The 27,836-nt window shown below is 41.1% G+C and overlaps 2 protein-coding genes across 4 annotated transcripts in view; one reads left to right on the top strand and one right to left on the bottom strand.

The window, feature by feature from the left end:
* NCAPG (non-SMC condensin I complex subunit G) overlaps positions 1-17,309 on the top strand; it is a 51,567-nt gene extending 34,258 nt beyond the window's left edge. For both annotated transcript variants that reach the window (XM_056555352.1, XM_056555344.1), the window contains 4 exons: positions 11,429-11,570; positions 14,273-14,341; positions 14,427-14,496; positions 17,097-17,309. In XM_056555352.1, coding sequence (XP_056411327.1) covers positions 11,429-11,570; positions 14,273-14,341; positions 14,427-14,496; positions 17,097-17,217 — 402 coding nt within the window. In that variant the 3' untranslated portion in view covers positions 17,218-17,309. The remainder of the gene's footprint in view (positions 1-11,428; positions 11,571-14,272; positions 14,342-14,426; positions 14,497-17,096) is intronic.
* A 6,550-nt stretch (positions 17,310-23,859) lies between these two features.
* Positions 23,860-27,836, bottom strand: part of LCORL (ligand dependent nuclear receptor corepressor like) — a 109,106-nt gene continuing 105,129 nt past the window's right edge. For both annotated transcript variants that reach the window (XM_056555364.1, XM_056555371.1), the window contains exon 9: positions 23,860-24,505. The gene's annotated coding sequence lies outside the window, so the exon portion shown is untranslated. The remainder of the gene's footprint in view (positions 24,506-27,836) is intronic.

The raw sequence follows: 27,836 nt of genomic DNA on the forward strand, positions 1-27,836 counted from the left end.
TAAAGCGTCTAGTTTCAGGTGAACATCATGAAAATCTTTTCTATTAATAACATATAAGAAAACGGCATAGTCGCTATCAGGGAGAAGACTCCATACCTGGTCATCCTTTACCCATGTATGATGCCATTGTGTATAGTGGTGTATTCTTCTTCTTGTAAAATATAATAGCATCTATGAATGGAAAAAATATTTTTCGGGAGCGGCTCTGTTCTCAAGCAGTGGTAACAAACAAACATACTTAAACTTGCGTTTTTACTTACAATCTGTGAGTGGTAACAATGTACCACTCACGTTCAATCACTGGCCGTACAGTAAATCTCCCAGGTATCGTTTGGACCCGCTGCTATCCTCTTCGGGTATGGTGATTCACATCCCGATAATCATGCAGCAAACAGAAAAAAGGCCACAGAGCGGGTCTCTGTACTCTCTTACAAACACATTCACATTGCCACGGACTCGTATGTAGTTTTACTTACTTCAGAGGGGAATATGGCTTCCACTACTCCCCTCTCCCCCGTGTAGCCTCAAACTAGTATCTGCGTTGCTAGTAGCGATCCCCTCCTTGGTCTCTTAGTTTCAACCACTAGCAGGCACGATCATTCAGGTATTTAAATGACGACTTTTATTATACATAACATATAGAAATACAATATCCAACGCATGTTCGGAGTCCCCCCCCCCCCCTTCCTTAGGGATATACTACAGATTCCGAAATTCTCAAACATTTATAGCTCATAGCTCCACCCCAAGGATCTGAACTTGAGTGACCTCTTGTTGCTGAGAGCCTACACAGTGTAAAAAAATGAAGATTTTGAATTTTCTCCTTGACTTTGCTGCTATTCCTGTGAAACACCTAAAGGGTAAACACACTTGAATGTCCTTTTGAATACTTTGAGGGGTTGCAGTTTTTATAATGGGGTCATTTATGGGTTATTTTTAATAGGAAGGCCCTTCAAATCCACTTCAATGATCGCATCCTCGCGCCAGAGCTGCGGGCGATCCGATCATCCATTCAAAGTACCGCACTGGCGCAGATGCCGTGATCTGTATTGATCCACTTGAAAAATTCAGATTTTGAAATTTTTTTGTGAAAAATTGGAAAATTGCTGCTGAACTTTGAAGCCCTCTGATGTCTTCAAAAAGTAAAAACATCAACTTTATGATGTAAATATAAAGTAGACATATTGTATATGTGAATCAATATATCATTTATTTGGGATGTCCATTTCCCTTATAAGCAGAGAGTTTCAAAGTAAAAAAATGCAACATTTTCACATTTCTCATCAAGAAATTTTTCCACTAACATAAAGTAGAATGTTATGAAAAAAGTCTCGGAATCAGAATGAAAAGTAAAAGTATCCCAGAGTTATTAATGCTTAAAGTGACAGTGGTCAGATGTGCAAAAAATGCTTGGGTCCTTAACCCCTTAAGGACCAGGCCCATTTTGGCCTTAAGGACCGGACCAATTTTTTATATTTGCATTTTTGTTTTTTCCTCCTCGCCTTCTAAAAATCATAACATGCTTATATTTCCATCCACAGTCCCATATGAGGGCTTGTTTTTTGCGTCACCAATTGTACTTTGTAATGACATAACTTATTTTACCATAAAATGTACGGCGCAACAAAACAAATATTATTTATGTGGGAAAATTGAAAATTTTGAAAGGTTTTGTTTTCACGCTGTACACTTTCTGGTAAAAATGACGTTTTCTTTATTCTGTGGGTCACTAGGATACCCATGGTTATATTCTTTTCTAGAATTGTACCGCTTAAAAAATATCTCAAACCATTTTAACAAAATTAGTATGTTTGAAATTGCCCTATTTTGACCAACTATAACTTTTAATTACTATAACTTTCTAATTTTTCCGTATATGTGGCGGTATGAAGGCTAATTTTTTGTGCCATGATCTGCAGTTGTTTGACTGGCTTTTTCATTATGAAATACTGAAAATTTTCTAATGAAAGCAATTGCAATACCTATTGTTTTTGCATGCTTTACAACAGATAAAAAGTTTTTGTACCTGACAGTGCCCATTTAAAGGTAGGAAGACAATGTAATAGAGCAGCAGGCAATGGTAGCAGAATGCTTGGATGTATAGGGAGAGGTATAAGCAGTAGAAAGAGAGAAGTGCTCATGCTGCTGTACAGAACACTGGTGAGACCTCACTTGGAGTATTGTGCGCAGTACTGGAGGCCGTATCTCCAGAAGGATATAGATATATAGATCTAGAGAGAGTTCAGAGAAGAGCTACTAAACTAGTACATGGATTGCAGGATAAAACTTACCAGAAAAGGTTAAAGGACCTTAACATGTATAGAAGAAAGAAGAGACAGAGGGGATATGATAGAGACTTTTAAATACATAAAGGGAATCAACACAGTAAAGGAGGATATTTAAAAGAAAAACTACCACAAGAGGACATGGGCAAAGGTTTCTGCAGTAATATCAGGAAGTATTACTTTACTGAGGGAGTAGTGGATGCGTGGAATAGCCTTCCTGCAGAAGTGGCTGCTGCAAATACAGTGAAGGAGTTTAAGCAAGCACGGGATAAGCATAAGGCTATACTCCATATAAGATAGGGCCAGGGACTATTCATAGTATTCAGATTATTGGGCAGACTAGATGGGCCAAATGGTTCTTATCTGCCAGCACGTTCTATGTTTATAATTTCCCTTTTTTAAGCTTTGTTCCTTGTTCCTCTGTTTGTTTCTATCAATAGCATCCGCCCTTTTCCTGGCTCCTTTAATTATTGCAGCAGGATAGTTTTTTGGTGTTTTTTTTTTCTATTTTTTTTGCTTGTTTTTCATAATTTTTATTCTCTGACCAATTTCCCCTTATTCTATTCAGTTGTCCAAACGGAATATTCACTTTCCAGTTCCTAAGGTGTTCACTTTTAAAGTGCAAGTAGCCATTCGCGTCCACCGGTTTAAAGTGCACTTTGTCGTGCATTGCCCCTTCTTTTATATACAATTCCAGATCTAAAAAAAACTATTTTATTTGCTAATATTTTTAGTAAAATTAACACCCCAACTGTTGCTGTTTAACCCCTTAAGGACTCAGCCCATTTTGGCCTTAAGGACTCAGACAATTTAATTTTTACGTTTTCATTTTTTCCTCCTCGCCTTCTAAAAATCATAACTCTCTTATATTTTCATCCACAGACTAGTATGAGGGCTTGTTTTTTGCGCGACCAGTTGTCCTTTGTAATGACATCACTCATTATATCATAAAATGTATGGCGCAACCAAAAAACACTATTTTTGTGGGGAAATTAAAACAAAAAACGCAATTTTGCTAATTTTGGAAGGTTTTGTTTTCACGCCGTACAATTTATGGTAAAAATGACGTGTGTTCTTTATTCTGAGGGTCAATACGATTAAAATGATACCCATTATTATATACTTTTATATTATTGTTGTGCTTAAAAAAAATCACTAACTTTTTAACCAAATCAGTACGTTTATAATCCCTTTATTTTGATGACCTCTAACTTTTTTATTTTTCCGTATAATCGGCGGTATGGGGGCTAATTTTTTTGCGCCATGATCTGTACTTTTTTTGATACCACATTTGCATATAAAAAACTTTTAATACATTTTTTATAATTTTTTTTTAATAAAATGTATTAAAAAAGTAGCAATTTTGGACTTTATTTTTATTTTTTTTCGTTCACGCCTTTCACCGTACTAGATCATTAACATTTTATTTTAATAGTTCGGACATTTACGCACGCGGCGATACCAAATATGTCTATAAAAATTTTTTTTTACGCTTTTTGGGGGTAAAATAGGAAAAAACGGACGTTTTACTTTTTTATTGGGGGAGGGGATTTTTCCCTTTTTTTTTACTTTTACTTTTACATTTTTTACATTTTTTTTTACACTTGAATAGTCCCCATAGGGGACTATTCATAGCAATACCATGATTGCTAATACTGATCTGTTCTATGTATAGGACATGGAACAGATCAGTGTTATCGGTCATCTTCTGCTCTGGTCTGCTCGATCTCAGACCAGAGCAGGAGACGCCGGGAGCCGGACGGAGGGAGGTGAGGGGACCTCCGTGCGGCGTTCTGAATGATCGGATCCCCGCAGCAGCGCTGCGGGCGATCCGATCGTTCATTTAAATCGCGCACTGATGCAGATGCCGGGATCTGTATTGATCCCGGCACCTGAGGGGTTAATGGCGGACGCCCGCGAGATCGCGGGCGTCTGCCATTGCCGGCGGGTCCCTGGCTGTGATCAGCAGCCGGATCAGCCGCGCATGACACGGGCATCGCTCCGATGCCCGCGGTTATGCACAGGACGTAAATGTACGTCCTGGTGCGTTAAGTACCACTGCACCAGGACGTACATTTACGTCCTGCGTCCTTAAGGGGTTAAAACATTTAAAAAAATCATAAAAAGATTCCTTTGTTCCTCTCCAGATCATGACCAGATTGTCTATGTATCTCATTAAAAATTGTCACGTGCAAATCTACTTTCATAGTAACTTAGTTCATAAGGTTGAAAAAAGACCAGAGTCCATGTAGTTCAACCTATATCCCTAATGAGTCCCTACTGAGTTGATCCAGATATTTCCTCAATAAAATCTTTCTCAAATGCCCCCATAAAACAGTTTGCAAAAACTGGCGCACATTTTGCGCCCATTGCTGTGCCATGGTGCTGAATAAAAAAAAATTGCCTTCAAATATAAAATATGTGAAATTATATATCCACTAAAAGCTGTTTCTGTGCTATTAAAATGTCAGGTTGTAGAATTTCTCACCGCTCCCATGCCTACATCCTGAGATATATATAATTATATTGAGTACACGGAGACTATGTCCATTGTTATAAGCCAATAGTCTTCCTTTCAATAAATATAACAGATGTCCCGAATCTCTCAAACAGGAGGGGAGAGATGTGACATAGTTTTGCCAGATATTATCAATATATTCCCCTGGATGATTAGAGAGGGAATCCATCCCAGCTATAATGGGTCTTCCGCTGGGACAAATTGGATCCTTCAGTAGCTTGGGTAAAAAAATAAAAATACTGAATAACTGTATTGTCAACCAGATATTATTTTCTACTTTATTTAAAACTTTATTCTTGTATCCTTTTTTTCTATAATCTCTACAAGCTTTTTCCTAAAAATTCCGCTTCCTCTCTGTAATAATTTACATCCATTAACACCATCTCTTCCCCTCTTATCCACTTTTTAATTACTATACTTTCATTATCTTGCAACTTTTTTTGTCTTTCCTCTATTCTTGTTAAATTTGTATTCTATCTTCTTCCTTTCATGCTATTTTCCATATCCAACTTCCTCAGATCATTAAGAACTAATTCTTAAAAAGTTTCTATAAAATCCCCCTTGAAATGGGTTTGTGTAGAACTGTGATATTTTTTTCAAACGTGATGTGATGGGCGCATTTAAAAGGACATCCGTAATTTTTTTCTGGGTCTGCATTCACATAATTAATTATGCTCTCATTTACTGTAAAAAATTGAATCTTTTCTTCTTTTTTATGTTAAGGGTTAATTTTCGTACAAAATCATTTAAATCTATAAAAGCCTCAAAGAGATCCATATGTGCTGTCAGGCAAAAAAAGTCAGGCCCTTATTTAAAACTGCAAATTCATCCCACGTAACTGTATGTCTAGATGACTTAAAAGTTCTTCTGTGGATGTCATCTTTTGTTCTGTTACGCTTCTCTTAGTCTTTTGGACTCCTTTCCCTACTCACTTTCTTCTTCTTCTCCCCCCCCCCCCCCTCTTCTTCCAACCTCTTCCTTGTTCTTGTTCTTCCCACTGGGGTGAAGAAGTTGGTCATTTTTACAGGGCTCGGCAACAATAATTTAGTCTTTACGTTTTTTTTTTTTCATGACATTCAACATTGGGCTCACTGCCTGTCCTCTGCTCAATTCTGTTCTCTTGTTTATTTCTTCCACCCCGTTCTCCATAGATCTTAACCAAGGCTCTGACAGAGCCTCAGAGAGGTGTAAAAAAAAAAAAACAGGAGACAGAATCCCTGATCATTAATAATCTCTTCCTTTTGTTGTTCTTCCAGTAATCCTAATTCCATTTCTTCAATCCTCTCATGTCTCTTTTCCACATTAATTTGTTCCTTCTGATCTCCCAACTCACTTGTCACACTTTCTCTCTGCATTTTATAAGTACTATTATAAAACGTCCTACTATATTTAAACATGTGGCCCCCATAGAAGCCCTGCTCTTGTTTGTGTTGGGGAAATTGAGTTCCAATATTTTCCTCTCCCTGAATATCTCTGATGATTATTGGTCTTTGTATGACTACTAGTTTTTTGTATACCCTTCTTCTGTACAATCTTACTATATAGCTCTCGTGGTTGTGCATTGATAGTATTTTTGTCACTTCAACTACAAAACCAGTTTCAAATTTTTTGCTACTTTGTGGAGCAATACCTCCCCTGGGCTTCCAATACTTTCCCTTATCTCCATTTTGTTTCCCAAAATCTCGTCTGTTTATTTTCTGTGCAGAATTTTTGTTCTATTGCAGCACTGCTTATGGAATGACCCATTACCTTTCCTAGGATCTTATCAAAGAGATGACTACATAACTTCTGCCGTTTCTCAATAAGCATTTTCATTAATAGAATAGAGCAATAAGATAGCTTATCCTACCAGTCCTTTACTGGTAAAGGATCATTAAAGGGGTATTCCAGGGGAAAACATTTCATCTCCTATCCAAAGGATAGGGGAGAAGATGTCTGATCATAGAATGCGGGTGCTGTAGGGAGATCACGGGGGTCTTGGCAGCGGGCCCCCCACGATCAGACATCTTATCCCCTATCCTTTGGATAGGGGATAAAATGTTTTTGCCTGGAATACCCCTTTACGAAAGCTGGGCTTATGCCCCAACTGGAGACCTTTTGGGATACACCCATTATTAATATAAAACTTCAAATAACCTACATCAATGTCATGTCATATGTAATCCTCCATGTCCTATACCACTGAGAATTCCTCCTCTTTTTGAACAGAACTGGAAGGGACACAGTCACATTCATTTTATCCATGCATGCCATTTTTAAGCTCTTTTCCATACAAAACCTCAGCTCCACTCCATTCACCATACTCTCTACATTTGTACTTCTTTAAAAATCTCCATTGTGATCCAGCAGAGTCCTCACTGGATCCGCTTGAAAAAAAATCAGCAATTTATATACACGTGAACTCGTCACTATCATCCAGGCCTGGACAGGTATGAAATTTCACTCCTTCCAGGGACGGAAAAAACAGTAGCATCTATAAAAGGAAAATCTATTTTTCGGAAGAAGCTCTTTGTTCCCAAGCAGTGGTAACAAACAAATACACTTATGCTTGCGTTCTTTTACTTACAATCTGTGAGTGGTAACAATACCCACTCACATGGGTACACAGTAAATCTCCCAGGTATCGTCTGGACCCGCTGCTATCCTCTTCGGGTATGGTGATTCATCCCCTGATTATTTATTTTTTTTATAAGAGATACAAAGATAAACTGGTCATGATCTGGAGAGGAACAAAAGGAACCTTATGAAAATTTTAATGTTTTAAACATCAACAGTTGGGGTGTTTAATTTTACTGAAAATATTAGCAAAGAAAAAAATTTTTTTTTTTAGATCTGGAATTGTATATACAAGGGGCAATACACACCAAAACACACTTTAAACCGGTGGACGTGAATGGCTACTTGCATTTTAAAAGTAAGCACCTTATTCCGTATTTTTATTTTTTACCCAAGCTACAGAAGGATCCAATTTGTCCCCCCAGAATACCCATTATAGCCAGGATGGAATCCCTCTCTAGTCATCCAGGGGAATATATTGATGATATCTTGCAAAACTGTTACATCTCTCCCCTCCTGTTTGAGAGATTTGGGACATCTGTTCTCTTTATTGAAAGGAATACAATGGCAAGAAGACTATTGGCTTATAACAATGGACATAGTCTCTGTGTACTCGAATACACCTCTGGATGTAGGTGTGAGAGCGGTGAGAAAAATTCTACAACCTGACATTTTAATGCCGATAGCACAGAATAATAATTTTATATTTGAAGACAAATTTTTTATTCAGCACCATGGCACAGCAATGGGCGCAAAATGTGCGCCAGTTTTTGCAAACTATTTTATGGGGGCATTTGAGAAATATTTTATTGGGGAAAGTAGATTTGCACGTGACAATTTTTAAAAAGAGATACATAGACAATCTGGTCATGATCTGGAGAGGAACAAAAATCTTTTTATGCATTTTTTAATGTTTTAAACAATAACAGTTGGGGTGTTAATTTTACTGAAAATATTAGCAAAGAAAAATTAGTTTTTTTTTAGATCTGGAATTGTATATAAAAGGGGCAATACACACCAAAACACACTTCAAACCGGTGGACACGAATGGCTACTTGCACTTTAAAAGTGAGCACCTTAGGAACTGGAAAGTGAATATTCCGTTTGGACAACTGAATAGAATAAGAAGAAATTGTTCAGAGAATAAAAGTTATGAAAAGCCAGCCGAAATAATAGAAAAAAAGATTTAGTACAAAAAACTATCCTGCTGCAATAATAAAAGGGGCCAGGAAAAGGGCGGATGATATTGATAGAAACAGAGGGACAAGGAAAAGGAAAAAAAAGATTAAAAAAGGGAAATAAAAAATATGGTACAGTGTTTGTGACTTGTTATAGTGCAAAAGAGATAGAAGTAATTCTATGACCATTTCCTGAAGGAGGAAATGGAAGTAATAAAAAAAAACAAAAATTATCTCTCGGAGGGCTAGAACTGTAGGAGAGAAAGTAGCACAATCATACCCTTGTTTGAATAAAACTAAAACAAAAAACTAAAATCATGAAAATGGGAGCGTTTAAATGTGGAGTAGCGAAGTGTGGTACATGCCAATATGAAAAAACAAAAATTAGGAATAGGGAAAAACAAAAATTAGGAATAGGAAAAACAAAAATTAAAAGTAATATAATAGTTTTAATTTCTATACTTTCTCCTGACATTGACTGGGTGTAATTTTATGTACATACTGGAGTGCCCATGTGGCCTCCAGTATGTAGGCAGAACTACACAACATTTAAGGAAGTGAATTAATTTGCATCGTTTTAATATCAAGTACAGTAGTCCCTCAAGTTACAATATTAATTGGTTCTGGGACGACCATTGTATGTTGAAACCATTGTATGTTGAGACCAGAACTCTATGGAAACTTGGTAATTGGTTCTAAAGGCGCCAAAATGTCATCCAAAAATAGGAGAAAGTGAGAAGTAAAGAAAGATAAGTAGATAATTAATATAGATAAAGCAAATCCTTACATATAAAAGTAGGAAAGATCTGCTGGGAGCTGTAAATCACTGTCTATGTCAGTGTTTCCCAAGCAGGGAGCCTCCAGCTGTTGCAAAACTACAACTCCCAGCATGCCCGGACAGCCAAAGGCTGTCCGGGCATGCTGGGAGTTGTAGTTTTGCAACTCCTGGAGGCACCCTGCTTGGAAAACACTGGTCTATGTAGAGGACAGTAGCTTCTTCGGGGTCCTGTACAGTACATGCAATGTCCTAAAAAAAGTAACATGGAGTCGCCCTTACCTGGTGTCCAAAGGAGCAGGTAACCCCGTACAGGTAAAGAGTAGTACAGAACATGTAATACCTCTCTGTACTGTAGGGGTCGCCACCAGACACCAGTCAGTGCATGCACTTCAGTAATACAGGTGTTTTACCAGTGAAATGCCCATTCTGATTGGTCGGTTCTTTCAGACATTGACTTGTTTCACAGATCTGGACTGTCCGTAGCATTGTATGTTGAGTCTGGTTTCAACTTACAATGATCCAGAAAAGACCATTGTATGTTGAAACCATTGTATGTTGAGGGATCACTGTACCAGTATACAAAGCTCAGTGTGTCTCGGCATTTTATGTGGCACCAGGATTCTAATCAAAACCTTTTAAGTGACCCCAGTCGAGCAAATAAAAGGTTTTACAAGATTTAATATGCTTTGTAGGAGAGAGAGTTTTTTTTATAGTTTTAAACTGGATACATTGGTGCCTAAGGGGTTAAATGAGATGCTGGAAAGGGTGTAGGCTCTCAGCAACTAGAGGTCACTCAAGTTCAGATCCTTGGGGTGGAGCTATGAGCTATAAATGTTTGAGAATTTAAGAATCTGTAGTATATCCCTGAGGAAAGGTGGGGGGGGGGGGACCCCCGAACATGCGTTGGATATTGTATTTCTATATGTTATGTATTATTATAAAAGTCTTCATTTAAATACCTGAATGATCGTGCCTGCTAGTGGTTGGAACTAAGAGATCGCTACTAGCAACGCGGATACTGGTTTGAGGCTACACGGGGGAGAGGGGAGTAGTAGAAGCCATATTCCCCTTTGAAATAAGTAAAACTACATATGAGTCCGTGGCAATGTGACTGTATTTGTAAGAGAGTACAGAGACCCGCTCTGTGGCCTTTTTTTCAGTTTACTGTATGTAAAATAGAAGTAACTCTTAGTCTACATATTAACCCTGCAGAAAAAAAAATGGCAAAAACCAGTGTAAGGAATAAGTGTCAGTTGTAGCTGCTAAATATCTAATTTGTATGGTTGGCTCCTGACTTACCCCAATGGCAAATCGTGGAGGAAAGCAGGATCAGGCCTGTTTTTGTGTCAACTGCCTGTTGCTTTTTATTTCTTGGGGTAGATAAGCAGAGGTTCTGGCAGCTGCTTGTCTCCATTTTTAACATACATGAATAATTGTCCAAGTGTTTGTTTGTGTATGGGGCGAACAAAAGAGATAGCAGTCTAGTAATAAAAAAATTAAAAAGTATAGCTAACCTCTAGAGATGAGCGAACTTACAGTAAATTCGATTCGTCACGAACTTCTCTGCTCGGCAGTTGATGACTTTTCCTGCATAAATTAGTTCAGCTTTCAGGTGCTCCGGTGGGCTGGAGACTCTTTCCTAGGACTGTATCCACCTTTTTCAGCCCACCGGAGCACCTGAAAGCTGAACTAATTTACGCAGGAAAAGTCATCAACTGCCGAGCTGAGAAGTTTGTGACGAATCGAATTTACTGTAAGTTCGCTCATCTCTACTAACCTCTCTCGGCGTTTGGAACAAAATGTTCCGAATGCTTAGAGCCGGGAGCTCGTGACATCATAGCCCAGCCCCCTCATGACATCACGCCCCACCCCCTCAATGCAAGTCTATGGGAGGGGGAGTGACGGCTGTCACTCCCCCTCCCATAGACTTGCATTGAGGGGGCGGGGTGTGACGTCATGAGGAGCCGTGCTATGACGTCTCGAGCTCCCGACACATTTTGTTCCAAACGCTGAGCAGTGGAGTACCCCTTTAAATGTATGGCAAGCCAATAAGTGATATCCCTGATCTTACCCAGTGTTTCATGAAAATGTTTACTTTTGCATTTTGTTTTAGGATATTATGGATAAAGTTTGCTTAAGAGCACTAGAAAAGGTCAAGATCCAACTGAGTGACAATAAAATTCCAAAAGAATCAAAGGAAGTGGTTTTGGTATCTCAGGAAGCCTCTGCAACTAACGAACCGGAGAGCAGGGAAGGTAACGCAACACAGGAACTGAAAGCTTTCATTCTATAGGGAACAATACAGATGTGGGTTGAATTTATAGAAATGTATGTATTAAATGAAACCTCGGATATATGTGTGTATATATATATATATATATATATATATATATATATATATGTGTGTGTGTGTATATATATTCATAAGTGAATAGAAAGAAAAGGCTGTAAGGTATAACCAGGAGAAAGGAGGTTGTGATCCCACTGTATATAGAGCTCTAATGAAACCGCATCCGGAATAGTGTGTCCCATTCTAGAAACCTCATCTACCAAAAGATAATTATAAAATACAACAGATTTAAAGGGCTATTCTGAGATCCTAAAATGTGCTATGTTTTGCTAAGGCAGCAGTAAAAATAAATTATACTCTCCTACCCCTGACTCCCCGCTTGTTACCACTTGTAACTACTTCTGAAATAGATCCTTCTTTAAAGGGGTATTCCGCCCCTAGACATCTTATCCCCTATCCAAAGTATAGGGGATAAGATGTCAGATCGCCGCGGTCCCGCTGCTGGGGACCCCCGGGATCCCCGCTGCGGCACCGCGCTATCATTACAGCACAGAGCAAGTTCGCTCTGTGCGTAATGACGGGCGGTACAGGGGCCGGAGCATCGTTATGTCACGGCTCCGCCCCTCGTGATGGCACGGCCCGCCTCTTTCAATACAAGTCTATGGGAGGGGGCGTGGCGCCCCCTCCCATAGACTTGCATTAAGGGGACAGGCTGTGATGTCACGAGGGGCGGAGCCATGACGTCACGCTGCTCCGTCCCCCGTATCGCCCGTCATTACGCACAGAGCGAACTTGCTCTGTGCTGTAATGATAGCGCGGTGCCGCAGCGGGGATCCCGGGGGTCCCCAGCAGCGGGACCGCGGCGATCTGACATCTTATCCCCTATACTTTGGATAGGGGATAAGATGTCTAGGGGCGGAATACCCCTTTAAAGAGGTATTCCAGGAAAAAAATGTTTTTTTTTTATTTTTTATTTTTTATATTAACTAGCTCCAGAAAGTTAAACAGATTTGTAAATTACTTCTATTAAAAAAAATCTTAATCCTTCCAATAATTATCAGCTGCTGAAGTTGAGTTGTTCTTTTCTGTCTGGCAATAGTGCTCTCTGCTGACATCTACTCTGGCCAGTTCCCAAGACAAGCACAGAAGAGGTTTGCTATGGGGATTTGCTTCTACTCTGGACAGCTCCCGAGACAGGTGTCATCAGAGAGCACTTAGACAGAAAAGAACAACTCAACTTCAGCAGCTCATAAGTACTGAAAGGATTAAGATTTTTTTAATAGAAGTAATTTACAAATCTGATTAAGTTTCTGGAGCCAGTTGATATATAAAAAAAGTTTTTTCCTGGATAACCCCTTTTTTAAAGACTCATCTGCTCGGCCAATCAATGACTTCTGCAGTGTCCTGCCTCCGTCATTGATTGGCTGAGAAGACTTCTGCTGGAATTGATGACCAGTGTGGGACTGGAAATGGCTGAACAGGAGATGTGGGGTACCAAAGCAAGTGTGTATCCTTTTTTTTATACCCCACCCCAAGCAAAATAAAATAAGTGTTTCCAGGTGAGTCGACACCTGGCTGCCATGCTGATCATCTGTTTGGCATTTTGGTACTGGAAACCATGCACCATTCATTATATACTGGTGGAGCCAGGTAACCGTGAATGGGAGCCGAGCTGCAGTTACTTGGTGTCACCCCTATAAAGTGAACAGCACAGGGATTCCACCCCGCCGTTCAGCTATAAATCCTGTGGATAGGCCATTAGTCAATAAATTCCAGAAAACCCCATTAAGCCGAACATGTATCCTTCCCCATTGAACGAATACAGTGGAATATAAATAAGGGTAGCCTCTGATTTTTTTTTTTTTTCCATAGTCTGCTGCATATTTTCTACATCACGTGCACCTACCCAAAGGGTAGAATTAAAAAATGTATAATAGCAGACTAGATAAACCATTTCTTTATCTGCTGTCAGTTTTCTATGTCCTTTTTTAAAGTTTACTGTAGTCATGATCAGAATTAGAGATGAGCGAACTTACAGTAAATTCGATTCGTCACGAACTTCTCGGCTCGGCAGTTGATGGCTTTTCCTGCATAAATTAGTTCAGCTTTCAGGTGCTCCCGTGGGCTGGAAAAGGTGGATACAATCCTAGGAGACTCTTTCCTAGGACTGTATCCACCTTTTCCAGCCCACCGGAGCATCGGAAAGCTGAACTAATTTATGCAGGAAAAGGCAGCAACGGCCGAGCTGAGAAGTTTGTGACGAATCGAATTTACTGTAAGTTCGCTCATCTCTAATGACAGTGTTTGCCAACCAGGATGCCTCCAACTGTTGCAAAACTACAATTCCCAGCATGCCCGGACAGCCATCGGCTGGGAATTGTAGTTTTGCAACAGCTGGAGGCACCCTGGTTGGGAAACACTGTGCTATGATGTATCGCTTTCCTCTGGAGACAAAAGTCTGGAAATAAAAACTGTGTGACAAAGCTAGATGATGCAATGGTGGCCATATTGGTTACTGACCATCTTTTTCAAATGATCTAGCTAAAGTGGCTATAGTTTGGGCTGGAAAGATAAAAGGTTTTTTAAAGTCCTGAAGTACTTGGTAAGTAAAAAAAAATAAAATGTGTTTCTTTGTCAACCTCTTTTGTTTTGCTGTGTCCTTTTTAGCCAATCAGAATGATGAAAACGATGATGTGTTTGAGGTACAAAAGACTGTCAGAGGCAAAGCTACCCGAGGTAATATACTACTATAACATTATATTCTTGTTCCAGGATCCTTAGTGTCCAGGTTACATTGTACTGTTACTTTTATCTTCTGCAGGTCGTAAAAAAGCTGCTTCTGCAAGTACAAGGAAAAAGAGCAGCAGATCTGTAGATCCTGTGACTGAAGGGTATGTTGAAGAGGATGTATCCCAGATACTGAAACATGTTCTTTTTTTTCTTAACTTGTTTCTCTTCTGATTTTACTTTCATATTTTGTACTACCGTATTTTCCACCGTATAAAATATAGTTAAAATATAGAGTTTGGGATATACTCGCCATATAAGACTACCCCTCTGCCGCGATACAGTACCTTACCATAGTTCCCCCACACTAGGTAGGCAGCACAGTTCCCCCACACTAGGTAGGCAGCACATTAGGTTGGCAGCCTAGTTCCACCCACATTAGGTTGGCAGCCTAGTCACACACACACACGGCAGCCTAGTCCCCTCCCCCCACATTAGGTTGGCAGCCTAGTTCCTCCGCCCCACATTAGGTTGGCAGCCTAGTTCCCCCGCCCCACATTAGGTTGGCAGCCTAGATCCCCCGCCCCATACTAGGTTGGCAGCCTAGTTCCCCCGCACCACACTAGGTTGGCAGCCTAGTTCCACCCCCCCCCCCCCACATTCGGTTGGCAGCCTAGTTCCACCCCCCCCCCCCCCCCCCCACATTATGTTGGCAGCCTAGTCCCCCCTCCCCCCCCCCCCCCCACATTAGGTTGGCAGCCTAGTCCCCCCCTCCCCCCCCCCCCCCCCCACACACACACACACACATTAGGTTGGCAGCCCAGTTTCCCCCCCCCCCACACATTAGGTTGGCAGCCTAGTTTCCCCGCACATTAGGTTGGTAGCCTAGTTCTCTCTCCTCCCCCCCCCCCCCATTAGGTTGCCAGCCTAGTTCCCCCCCCCCCACACACACACTAGGTTGGCAGCCTAGTCCCCCACCACACACACACACCCACATTAGGTTGGCAGCCTAGTTGTCCTGCTGTAGGGGCTATGGCTCTCATTCAAGCTCCGCAGACTCAATACCTACTTGCACTCATGCTTGCACCACTGGACTATTTATAGTGCAGGAACTGCAGTGTCGTCCTTACACCACTACAAATAGCCAGGGTAAGGAGCCATTGCAAACACTGTGTCTGGAGGAATGAAACACCATTAAACTGTACTTTTTGCTCAAAGTCGACTGGTTCCATAATCCCTTCTTGCAAGTGAAACATAACTGTATGTCTAGTGCATTCCTGCAAATGGATATACAAGTACCAGTGGATAGCAAAGGCTTTAGGAGCTGGGCCTATGGCATCTGCAGCAGATGCCGACTGTAATATACAGCGAACATTCCACTGCCATATAACCTCTATGCCTGCTGGTTAACCCTGCTAGATGTATTGTACAATATTAACATCTAAATAAGTAGAGGGAGAGGGGCTTCATCTGTCAGGTCACTGGCACAATGGCTAGGATGCCATAATAGTTGATGGCCTATTACATCAGTTGAACACTAACAAAACATGGCTTTATCTTGCTAAAGTATATAGAAAAAAAAAATCCCTATATATTTATATATATATATATGTATGGTATTACCGGAAATATAATGGCTTATGTGATGGAGTTAACATGCACAGTGTATTACATATTAAAAAAAAATAAAAATAAATAGGTGCTCCCCCAAACACAAGTTAAAGGGTACCTTTCATCAAAAAAAAACTTTTGATATATTATAGCTTCATGTATTGTGAATAACTTTCCAATTTGCATGCTATTAAAAAATATGCTTCTTTCTATTTAATTTTCCACTTAGAAAAAACAACCACTAGAGGTCTCCCTACTAGTCCTGGCCGCAAGCCCTTTTTATAGATTTCAGACTCATGCTGGAGTCCTAAATCTCAGACACAGACAAGCTCAGCTGGCAACTCTGAGTCTTCTCTCTGTTTACAACTGCATGTGCAGAGAGAAGAAAGATTTGGAGCTCAGATAGTAAAATGAATGAGGGCATGCAGTAAGGCAGAGTCAGGAGTATGCCCTGCTGTGCTATGAGCACAGTGCTGGCTCCTGCCTGTCTGTCTGACAGGCAGGAAGCATCGCTGAGCTTGTCTGTGTCCTGGCTGCAGTCTGAAATTTAGAACTCCAGCATGAGTCTGAAATCTATAAAAAGGGCTTGCGGACAGGAATTGTAGAGAGACCTCTAGTGGTCATTTTTTCAAAGTGGAAAATTGAATAGAAGCATATTTTTTTAATAACAGGCTATTGGAAAGTTATTCTGCATACATTAACCTATAATATATCAAAACCTTTTTTGATGAAGGGTACCCTTTAAAAATTTAGATGTACCCCTAAATGGTTCTATTAAAAATGAGCTGTCTTGCTAAAAACAATCCATCGATGTATATTCTGCAGCACAGTATAGAGGTTATTACTCACAAAATCAAAGTTCCAAATGTATCTGTGTAAGGGGAGAACATTCAAATATTGCTCTTGGATACATGTCCAGAAACCCAATGCTATTAAGCCACGTTTGTTTTTCCATAACATTTTGCAAAGGTAGTAAACGGGGATGAGTTTTACAAGGTTGATATATGGTGTGTGGTACCTGATGTCTAGTGAGGAGCATTGCTTCAGGGGCTCTGGATAACTGGACTTTCTTACAACTTTAATTCTCCACATAATGTAGCCATGGTATCTTAATGGAACGTGTCCTTGTATATATATATATTTTTTTTTTCAGGGAGGCTAAAGAAGCAGAACCGGTCCCAGTTGCTACAAGGCCATCACGAAGAGCTAAAAGCATAGCTATGGAGAAAACAAAAATGAATCTCTCTAAACTGATCAATGAAGAGGCATCATAAGAGAATGTATTGTTGTAATATTTATGTAACCATATGGGGAATGATGTTATACAGTGAGAAGTAAAGCAGCTATATATTTACAAATACCTGTTGTACTGTACTGTTGTCTTTTTTTTGCTTAAATTTTTTTCAAAGGGGTACTCCGGTGGAAAATCAACTGGTGCCAGAAAGTTATACAGTTTTGTAAATTACTTCCATTTAAAAATCTTAATCCTTCCACTTCTGTTAAGTTCTTTCCAGTCTGACCACAGTGCTCTCTGCTGCCACCTCTGTCCGTGTCAGGAACTGTCCAGAACAAGAGAGGTTTGTTGTGGGATATTGCTCTGGACAGTTCCTGGCACAGAGAGAGGTGGCATGGGAAAGCACTGTGGTCAGACTGGAAAGAACTACACAACTTCCTGTAGAGCATACAGCAGCTGATAAGAACTGGAATGGTTAAAGAGGTACTCTGGTAAAAAAAAAATTTTTTTTTTCTTTTAAATCAACTGGTGCCAGAAAGTGAAACAGATTTGTAAATAACTTCTATAAAAAAAATCTTTACCCTTCCAGTACTTTTTAGCAGCTGTATGCTACAGAGAAAATTCTATACTTTAAAAAAAGTCTTGTCCACAGTGCTCATTGCTGACACCTGATGCCCTTATCAGGAACTGTCCAGAGCAGCATAGGTTTGCAATGTGGATTTTCTCCTGCTCTGGACATTTCCTGATATGGACAGCAGGTGTCAGCAGAGAGCACGGTGGACAAGACAAAAAAGAAATTATAAAAGTATAGAATATCGTCTGTAGCATTCAGCTGCTAAAAAGTACCGGAAGGGTAAAGATTTTTTTATAGAAGTAATTTACAAATCTGTTTAACTTTTTGGCACCAGTTGATCTGAAAACATTTGTTTTCCACCGGAGTACCCTTTTAAAGGTTTGAGGTTTCTTTGTCTATCCTTAAAGGAGTAGTCCAGTGGTGATTCAGTGGTGAGCAACTTATCCCCTATCCTAAGGATAGGGGATAAGTTGCAGATCGCGGGGGGGTCCGACTGTTGGGGCCCCCCGAGATCTCCTGTATGGAGCCCCGACAGCCGGCGGGAAGGGGGCGTGTCGACCTCCGCACGAGGCGGCGGCCGACACGCCCCCTCAATACAACTCTATGGCAGAGCCGAAGCGCTGCCTTCGGCAATCTCCGGCTCTGCCATAGAGATGTATTGAGGGGGCGTGTCGGCCGCCGCTTCGTGCGGGGGTCGACACCCGCTATCTCGGCGGAGAGCCGGGGCCCCGTACAGAGAGATCGCAGGGGGCCCCAGCGGTCGGACCCCCCGCGATCTCAAACTTATCCCCTATCCTTAGGATAGGGGATAAGTTTTTCACCACTGGACTACCCCTTTAATCTCTCCGCCAAAAGTATTTCTTGCTTACAAACCCATGAAGACCACATCGACAGAATGTGATGCTTTTTTTTTAAACAGGCAGTCATGCAAATGTACACTTCTGATTCTGAATAGTCAATGGTTCTACAGTAGGTAGGGGTGCTTATTGGCGCCACACCTTCTTGCTGACAACAAATACCCTAATGCAAACAATCAGGTAATTAGGTAATCCTAACTGAGTGAGGGTAGAACTGAACACAAAATGGCTGCAACTATCAAATCCGAAAAGAAAATTCCCAGCAGTCATGTGAGAATATAAGGAACTATATAAATTGAACTATATTTCTCTATTAACCCCTTAAAAGGGTCCTCGGTCCCTAGCATCTTATCCCCTATCCAAAGGATAGGGGATAAGATGTCAGATCGCTGGCTGTGATGTCACGAGGGGCGGAGCCGTGACGTAACAATGCTCCGGCCCCTGTATCGCCGCTCATTACGCACAGAGCGAGTGTGCTCTGTGCAGTAATGATAGCGCGGTGCTGCAGCAGAGATCCCGGGGGTCCCCAGCATGGTTAAATGTATGGTTAACTCATACATTTTAGGTTTTCACGCTGTATACTTTGTGGTAAAAATGACATGTTTTCTTTATTTTGTCAATTTGTTTACATACTTTCCTATTATTGTACTGCTTTTAAAAAATCTCAAACCTTTCATTACAAAATCAGTATGTTTTAAAATTGACCTATTTTGACCGCCTCTAACATTCTAATTTTTCCGTATACGGGGCTGTATGATGACTTACTTTTTGCGCCATGGTCTGTTTATTTATTTTTTTGGACCACATTTGCGTATGTGACTTTTTGATTGCTTTTTGGTCACATCACATTGCAAAAATTTTTTTTTATAAAAAGCAAACATTTTGGAATTGTTGTTTAACATTTACACCATTCACCGTACCGGGTCATTTTTAAAGTTTAGAAATTAACACACGTGGCGATACCAAATATGTTTGGAAAAAATGCTAAACACTTTTTTGGGAAGGGGCTTTTTCACAACTTTTTTTTTTTTACATTTATTTTACTTTGTTAAGCAATCATCAGATTGCTAATACTGTTCAGTGCTATGCATATGCATGCACTCAGTGTTATCGGCGATCTTCTTCTCTGGTCTGCTCAGTCTCAGACCAGAGGAGAAAACATCGGGGGACGGATGCACCTTGGCATCTTGGCTGATCTGATCCCTGCGGTGGTGTCGCGGGCGATCAGATCAGCGATTTGAAGTGCCGGAATGTGGAATCTGAGGGTTTAATGGCAGACATGGACCAAACCGGGATGCCTGCTGAAATCGTTCAGGAGGCACCCCATGCAAAACCCATTCGATTCTGATTGGCGATTCCGGGCTGATCAGGTCTCTGGTGACCCAATCGCCCAGCAAATAGGGATGATCGGAGCTGTCAGAGACATTCACATGGGCAGGGGTTTACAGTGAGATTCTCGCTGCGAGTTTGAGATGCAGCAAATTTTCCTCTGCAGCTCAAACTCCCAGCGGGAAACTCACTGTAAACGCCCCATCCGTGTGAATGTACAATAAAAACACTACGCTAACACATAATAAAAAGTAAAAACACTACATTTACACATACCCCTACAGTTACCCCCCCCCCCAATAAAAAACATCTAATACGGCAGTGTTTCCAAAACGGAGCCTCCAGCTGTTGCAAAACAACTCCCAGTATTACCAGACAGCTGTTGACTGCCCAGACATGCTGGGAGTTTTGCAATAGCTGGAGGCACCTTGTCTGGGAAACACTGCTGTAGGGTAATTTTGGTATCTGAGGCAAGTGTAATTCTTGCATCCGGGTCCATCCCATGCAAATCCCTAATTTAGGCCTCAAATCCGCATGTCTCTCTCACTTCGGAGCCCTGTCGTATTTCAAGGCAACAGTTTAGGGTCAAAAATGGGGTATTCCGTACTCAGGAGAAATTGCCTAACAAATTTTGGGGGACTTTCTCCTTTCACCCCTTATGAAAAGGTAAAAGGGGTCTATTCCAGCATGTTATTGCAAAAAAATAGATATGTATATTTTACACTAACATGCTGGTGTTGCCCCATACTTTTCATTTTCATAAGAGGTAAAGGGGAAAAAGACTCCCAAAATTTGTAATAGCGTACGGAAATACCCCATACGTGGACGTAAAATGCTCTGCGGGCGCACAACAAGGCTCAGGAGTGAGAGCACCATGTACATTTGAGGTGATTTGCACAGGGATGGCTGATTGTTACAGCGGTTCTGACAAACAAAAAAACACCCACGTGTGACCCCCATTTTGGAAACTACACCCCTCACATAACGTAACAAGGGGTGTTTGAAGAATTTTCCTTGAAAGTGAAAAATAAAAATTTTTTCACAAATGCTTGTGTTATCCCAAATTTTTCATTTTCACAAGTGGTAACAGGAAAAAAAATCCCCCCAAAATTTGTAACCCCATTTCTGAGTATATAAATTCCCCATATGTGGAAGTACAGTGCCCTGCTGGTGCATTACAATGCTCAGTAGAGAAGGAGCGCCATTGGGCTTTTGGAGAGAGACTCGGTCTGGAATTGAAGGCCATGTGTGTTTACAAAGCCCCATGGTGCCAGAACAGAGCCCCCCCAGGGTGACCCCATTTTGGAAACTACACTCCTCAAGTAATAAGGGGTGCAGTGAGCATTTATACCCCACAGGTGTCTGAGATTTTTGTAACAGTGGTCCGTGAAAATGAAAATTTTTTTTTTCTTTGCACAGCCCGGAGTGAAATGCCAGTGTATGCTCACTGCACCCCTTATTGCATTCTGTGAGGGGTGTAGTTTCTAAAATGGGGTGACGGGGGGGGCACTGTTCTGGCACCACGGGGGGGGGGGGGCGGCTTTCTAAACGCACATGGTCCTTGACTTCAAATCCAAATTCTCTCTCTCCACCTAAAGGGTTAACACACTTTCTGAAAGTCATTTTGAATACTTTGAGGGGTGCAGTTTTTATAATGGGGTATTTCTGATATGAAGGCCCCTCAAATCCACTTTAAATCTGAACTGGTCCCTGAAAAATTGATTTAGGAAATGTTGAAAAAACAATCTTGGAATCGGAATGAAAAGGAAAAAGCATCCCAGAGTTATTGATGCTCAAAGTGACAGTGGTCAGATATGCAAAAAAATGCTGGGGGTCCTTAAGGGGTTAAAGGGATTGTCCAAGAAATGTAAAACATTATCTAAGAGCAGGAAACTGTATAAAATCATCAACAATATGGTTTTGTAAATTATTTTTTTAATGGCATTGACTCCAGCTCTTTTCCTCCTGCAACACTGACAGCTCCACAAAGGTCTACACGTTCTTGGTCATGGCTGCCAGGACCTGTATTCCTCTACTCTGGAAACAATCAGTGTCCCCGTTTATGTCTCTTTGGTCGTCAGGGTGAATTACTTTTTGCAAGTCGAGGATCTGACCTAATCGTTGGTGGTTTCCCATGATACATTCTCCCGCACATGGTACCCTTGGCTGCAATTCCAGGACACCACTGCTTGTTCCAACCACCTGCACTCTGTCTCCTCCATGATAGTAACAGTCTCCTGTCTCGAATTGCTGAGACCCCGTATCCTTACTGCACTACCTAGCCATTCTCCATGTGGAAGGATCTTCCATATGGGCTCTAAATTTAGACACTTTTGGCTACCATAATTTCTGACATCCTCTCCTCCTCCATATTTGATGTAACATCCCACCTGCTCAACTTACTTGGATTCAGCCATGGTCCCCATCCAACCTGACAGAGCTTGAGTTAATCTGCAAAGAAAAGCCAGGTGTGGAAACCTTGTGGCATCACCCAAGAAGACTGAAGGCTGTAATCGCTGCAAAGATTTCTACCATTCATCGTGTATCATTCTTTTAATGTGTTGAAAAAAATGCTATTACACCTTTGAAAATTTACAGTTGACACTATTCTGGTAGGTAGCATTCTCAACGAATGAGATTGCCAGTAAAATGTGCAAAAATTATAGCATTGCCACCATTAAAATCATGTCCGCCAGCGGGAAAGGAACGACTACCAGCCAGAGTCAAGAAAAGCAACAGCCTGTTTCACTGATTTCCCGCATTTTCAAGGCCAGAAGAAGCAGGGAATTTGAAACAGGCTGTTGCTTATCTTGACTCCGGCAGGCGTGATTTTAATGAAGAAACCAAGGCTGAGTGGAGTTTTTTTTTTTTTTTTGCACCTTTATTAGTATTTACATGGACTCCCCCCAACCCCCCCACCCCCTCTCCTCTCCTATACATGTCGGTCCCGCTAGAGGGATAGTGTATCCTGTCCTAGGAGGCAATTGTATTAATAGGCTGTGACTACTTTTCATGCACTAGTGCCATAGTGCATATTCTTCTTGTGCCAGTAAAATGGGATTTATGTTATCTTCTCTGCACTCGGAGGCAGTATGGAACCCTGTAGTTAGCGATACAACAAAAAGATAAATGAACATGGCCTACTGCTTCATGGCTGAGCTATTATTACTCCTAAACCCTTCCACTTACTAATAATAGTACTTACAGGTGACCAGTGCACATTTAGCAGATGAAGAATTAAAAAAAAATGTCTTGCCGCAAAAGTGGTGCAGTGCTTTGTCACTGTTCTGTACAATCTATACTATTCTATACAAATAGAAGATGATGTCTGGCACAGCTGTCAGCATCACTCCAGGTATTTGTACAACATAACCTTAGCTTACTGAAGCATGTAGTTACAAGTGGCAACGGGAGGTAGTGCGCAGCATGATTAGTATCCTCGACCGATATTGCTTAAAAGAATTTAATAGGCGGCACTCACCAATTCCGTTCAATCTTCTTTATTGAGCAATATGCTCACATATGATAACAAGGGAGGACAACGTCCATCGACAGCAGGGGTGAACTACTGCCAGGGGGGGGCTTTGTTCAGTAGTACACAACTGCTGTTAATGGATATTGTCCTCTCGTTACAATAAGTGAGCATATTGTTCAATAAAGAAGTTTGAACGGAATTGGTGAGTGCCGCCTATTTCACTCTTTTGAAGAATAATGATCCATACTATCACCAATGGTTGTCTATTGAGATTGCAAGCCTGTGTGCTTGATTTAAGTACACGTGCAATTGATGTGCATGAAACACCTGAAATAATAAGGGTGCTCATGTACTTATATAGTGCAGCTCTTCATTGTTTTTGCGATAGGTAAATGTAACTGCTAAATATAATGCCTGAGCATGTAGCCTGTATTCAAAAACCACACATACATGATAGAATTCATATGCATTTTATAGTTTATTTTAAAGTTGCACAATATTCCACTTGATGTCCAGTATACAATATCACAGTGATGTACGGCTACCTGCAGTAACTGTACTATTAGATTTCAGAATTGTGCTTTCTTAGGTAGAAGATAACTAAGCTTTCAACATAAACAAGCCTTAATCTGTAGCCCTACAAAACAACTTTTTTTAAATGGAATATTTATGAACCAAACTATTTTTATCTTGTCTGTAATAAACAAAATGCTGGCCAAACTGGACTGTGTATTGCTTTAAACCCATCACCTCTATTACCCACACCTACCCCTTTAACACCACAGTTGTATACCAATAGAAATTCAGACCCTGGTTATGAGAAACCGACAATTGTAGGTGACATTCGGAGATGTAACTCAAATATATACAATAGTGCAATGTGTGTACTGTGCAGCACCATCCAACGGTTAACGTTTCTTAAGAGCACCATAACAGACAGAATGAAAGAAGAAGGCACATTGGTTTTCTTTCTGCCACTGAGTTAGACGGAATCACTATTGAAAGTGGGTGGAGAACCATGTGATTTGTCATATCATATGACACTAGATACATGCTGGCTGGCAGGCAGTTTTATCCAGTCTCGCCGGATTTCCTGAAAATAGAGAAAGAATTGTAGCCAGTCATAAACATGATCAAAATTGATGGACACTAGACCTCCGAATCAGTAAAATATTTAAAGGGGTACTCCGCCCCTAGACATCTTATCCCCTATTCAAAGGAAAGGGGATAAGATGTCAGATCGCGGGGGACCCCCGGGAACTCTGCTGCAGCACCCACCTCAACGGCTTCCGGCAACGCTGGAGGTTTCGGATCCCGACCACGCGAGCGGAAGAGCGTCCTGCCCCGCCCCTCAATGCAAGTCTATGGGAGGGGGCGTGACGACTGTCACGCCCCCTCCCATAGACATGCTTTGAGGGGAGGGGTGTGACGTCACACGGGGGCAGAGTCGTGACGTCACGCTCTTCCGCTCACATGGTCGGGATCCGAAACCTCCAGCATTGCCGGAAGCCGTTGAGGTGGGTGCTGCAGCCGAGATCCCGGGGGTCCTCAGCAGCGGGACCCACGTGATCTGACATCTTATCCCCTTTCCTGTGAATAGGGGATAAGATGTCTAAGGGCGGAGTACCCGTTTAAAGGGGTTTTTTGGGCTCTAAGATTGACGACCTATCTCCAGTATAGGCCATCAATATCTGGTCAGGTAGGGGGTCATTGCTCAGTATCCCCACTTATCACTTGAATGCCAGGCCTGTGGTGCTCCACCAGTGCCACATCCATTTCATTGTATACCAGGCACAGCCCTGTTATTTTGTAGTGGCCATGTCTGGTACTGCGTTCATTAATTTGAATGGGAATGAGCTGTAAAGTGTTGCAGTACCAGGCACAAAGACTCCAAAATGTACAGAGCTGCTGGATGTCTGGTAAAAAATAAAGAGGTTGCAGTGTTCACAGTGTGTACCATAATTTGTTCAGATAGAAGACATTTAAAGCAGACCTCTGATAATCCTGGTGGTAGGATATCTGTTTAAGTTATGCTGCACATCCTGAACCCAAGACTTGATCTGAGACTATTGCGATCTGGAGACATATTTGCTCAAAGTCTCTTGCAAGTCTGTGAGATTTCTGGCAAATCCAACTCCAGATTGCAATAGTCTTGGGCTTGGGCTACAAAATAAAAAAATACGGAACAGTTCCGGATGAAATTAGGTTAAAGGTTAAACATAAAGTAAAAACAGAAAACAAGTGGTCTAAAGACTTAATATGTCCTTCCAGTTTGTCTTTTAGGATAAGATCAAATATTCAGTGGTGGTCTCATACTAACAAGGGGCAGGTTACAGTTTCTGGGGTGGGGTGGGGGGGGGGGGAATAATTGACACTATGAATAGAAACTTCAGAAATAAATGTTTTACAGAAGGATATTGAGGGAGATTTATCAAGGGATTTAGCAGCTTTTTTTTTTTTTTTTGCTTAAAGTCGCACGTGCGCCTAAGCAATTTTTTGTGAGACTTTTTTGGGTAAGCAAAAAATACCAATCTGCCCTACTTAAGCAATTTTCAGTTTTTACTTTACAGTGGTCCAGGATTTATCATTGCGAAAGTCGCACGTAAGCAAATAAAAGTCGCAAGTGTAAGCAAGGTCAAACCTGGCTTACAAACTTGCCTATGTCTCGCAGGTGAGACTTTTTGTGCAACTTTTTTTTTACTTTCATTTTCACAGGCACGGTGGGATGAGTGGGGAGGTGATGTTCAGGAGGGTGACAAGCTTGTCACTTGCCTGCACATCTCCCACCCACGCAATGCTACTACAACACCCAGCATGTCTGTAAGGACATACTGGGAATTGTAGTTGTGCGGCAGGGGGGAGTGTGTTAGATGGGCCGGCATATAACAAGCTTTTCACCACCCGCCCGTGCCGCATGACTACAACTCCCAGCATACATTTATTGTAACCCACCCGCACATTTCTCGTCCGCACCGCATGACTACAACCCCCAGCATGCCCTGAAGACGAGAAATGTGCGGGTGGGCTACAATAAATGTACTAACCTATTTTCTTTTTTTTTTTTTTTTCTCATTTCAGATCCATGTATCCTGTGGATTGTGACAATGACCAGTGTTTTTTTTGTTTTTTTTGTTTTTTTTGTTTAATGTTAATAAAATTGTTAATGCAGACTTGTGAGGGAGTGTTTTTTGGAATAAAAGTTTTTTAAACAGGTTTTTTTAGTTATTTTTTATTTACTTTACAGGCTTAGTAGTGGAAGCTGTCTTATAGAAGGAATCCATTACTAAGCCGGGGCTTAGCATTAGCACCAAAAACAGCTAGCAATAACCCCCGATTATTACCCCAGTACCCACCACCACAGGGGTGACGGGAAGAGCCGGTACCAATAAGCCCGGAGCATCAAATATGGCGCTCCTGGGCCTAGGTGGTAACAGGCTGGTGTTATTTAGGCTGGGGAGGGCCAGTAACAATGGTCCTCGCCCATCCTGATAACATCAGGCTGTTGCTGCTTGGTTCGTATTTGGCTGAGAATAAAAATATGGGGAACCCTATGTGTTTTTTTCCCCCCATAATTAAATAATAAAAGAAAACTGCATAGTGTTCCCTGTTTTTTTTTATTCCCAGCCAAATACCAACCAAACAGCAACAGCCTAACGTCACCCAAGGTGAGCGAGGACCATTGTTACTGGACCTCCGCAGCCTAAATAACTCCAGCCTGTTACCGCCTAGGCCCAGGAGTGCCATTTTTTACGCTCCGGGCCTGTTGGTACCGGCTCTTCCCGACACCCCTATGGCACTGGGGTAATAATTGGGGGTTAGCGCTAACTGATTCTGGGGCTAATGCTAAGCCTCGGCTTAGTAATAGACTCCGTCTATAAGATGGCTTCCACTACTAAGCCTGTAAAGTAAATAAAAAATTTTTAAACATTTACAAAACAACTTTTATTCCCAAAAATCCTCCACAAGCCCTCGTAACAAAATGTTGTTAATATTAAACAAAAAACACTGTTCATGGTAGTCCACCAAATCTGAAGTAGCCCACAGGATAGATGGATCTGAAATGAAGAGTTAAAAAAAAAAAAAAAAAGTGTTAAAAAATGTTATAAACACACACACACTTTTTTTTTGCTTATGTGCGCTAAGAAAATGGTATTCCAAAGCGATTTTATTGGTTTTTGCTTAAGTGAGCCAAATTAATCAACCCCCTGTGATAGTATAATAAATATGTCACACATAAGTAAAACCAAAGCAAAAAAAAAATTCCTACCGAACTCGCTTACCAAAGCAACGATGATAAATGTGATAAACTATGTTCTACTAAAATCATTATAAGGTCACATGCACATAAATAGTGTCTATGAGCATTAAAGGGACAATAGTTCTGTAACATAAAGCAGCCATATAGAGGGTTAACAACCACAAAA

Source organism: Hyla sarda, chromosome 1 (genome assembly GCF_029499605.1).
Source record: "Hyla sarda isolate aHylSar1 chromosome 1, aHylSar1.hap1, whole genome shotgun sequence".
NCBI lineage: Eukaryota > Metazoa > Chordata > Amphibia > Anura > Hylidae > Hyla > Hyla sarda.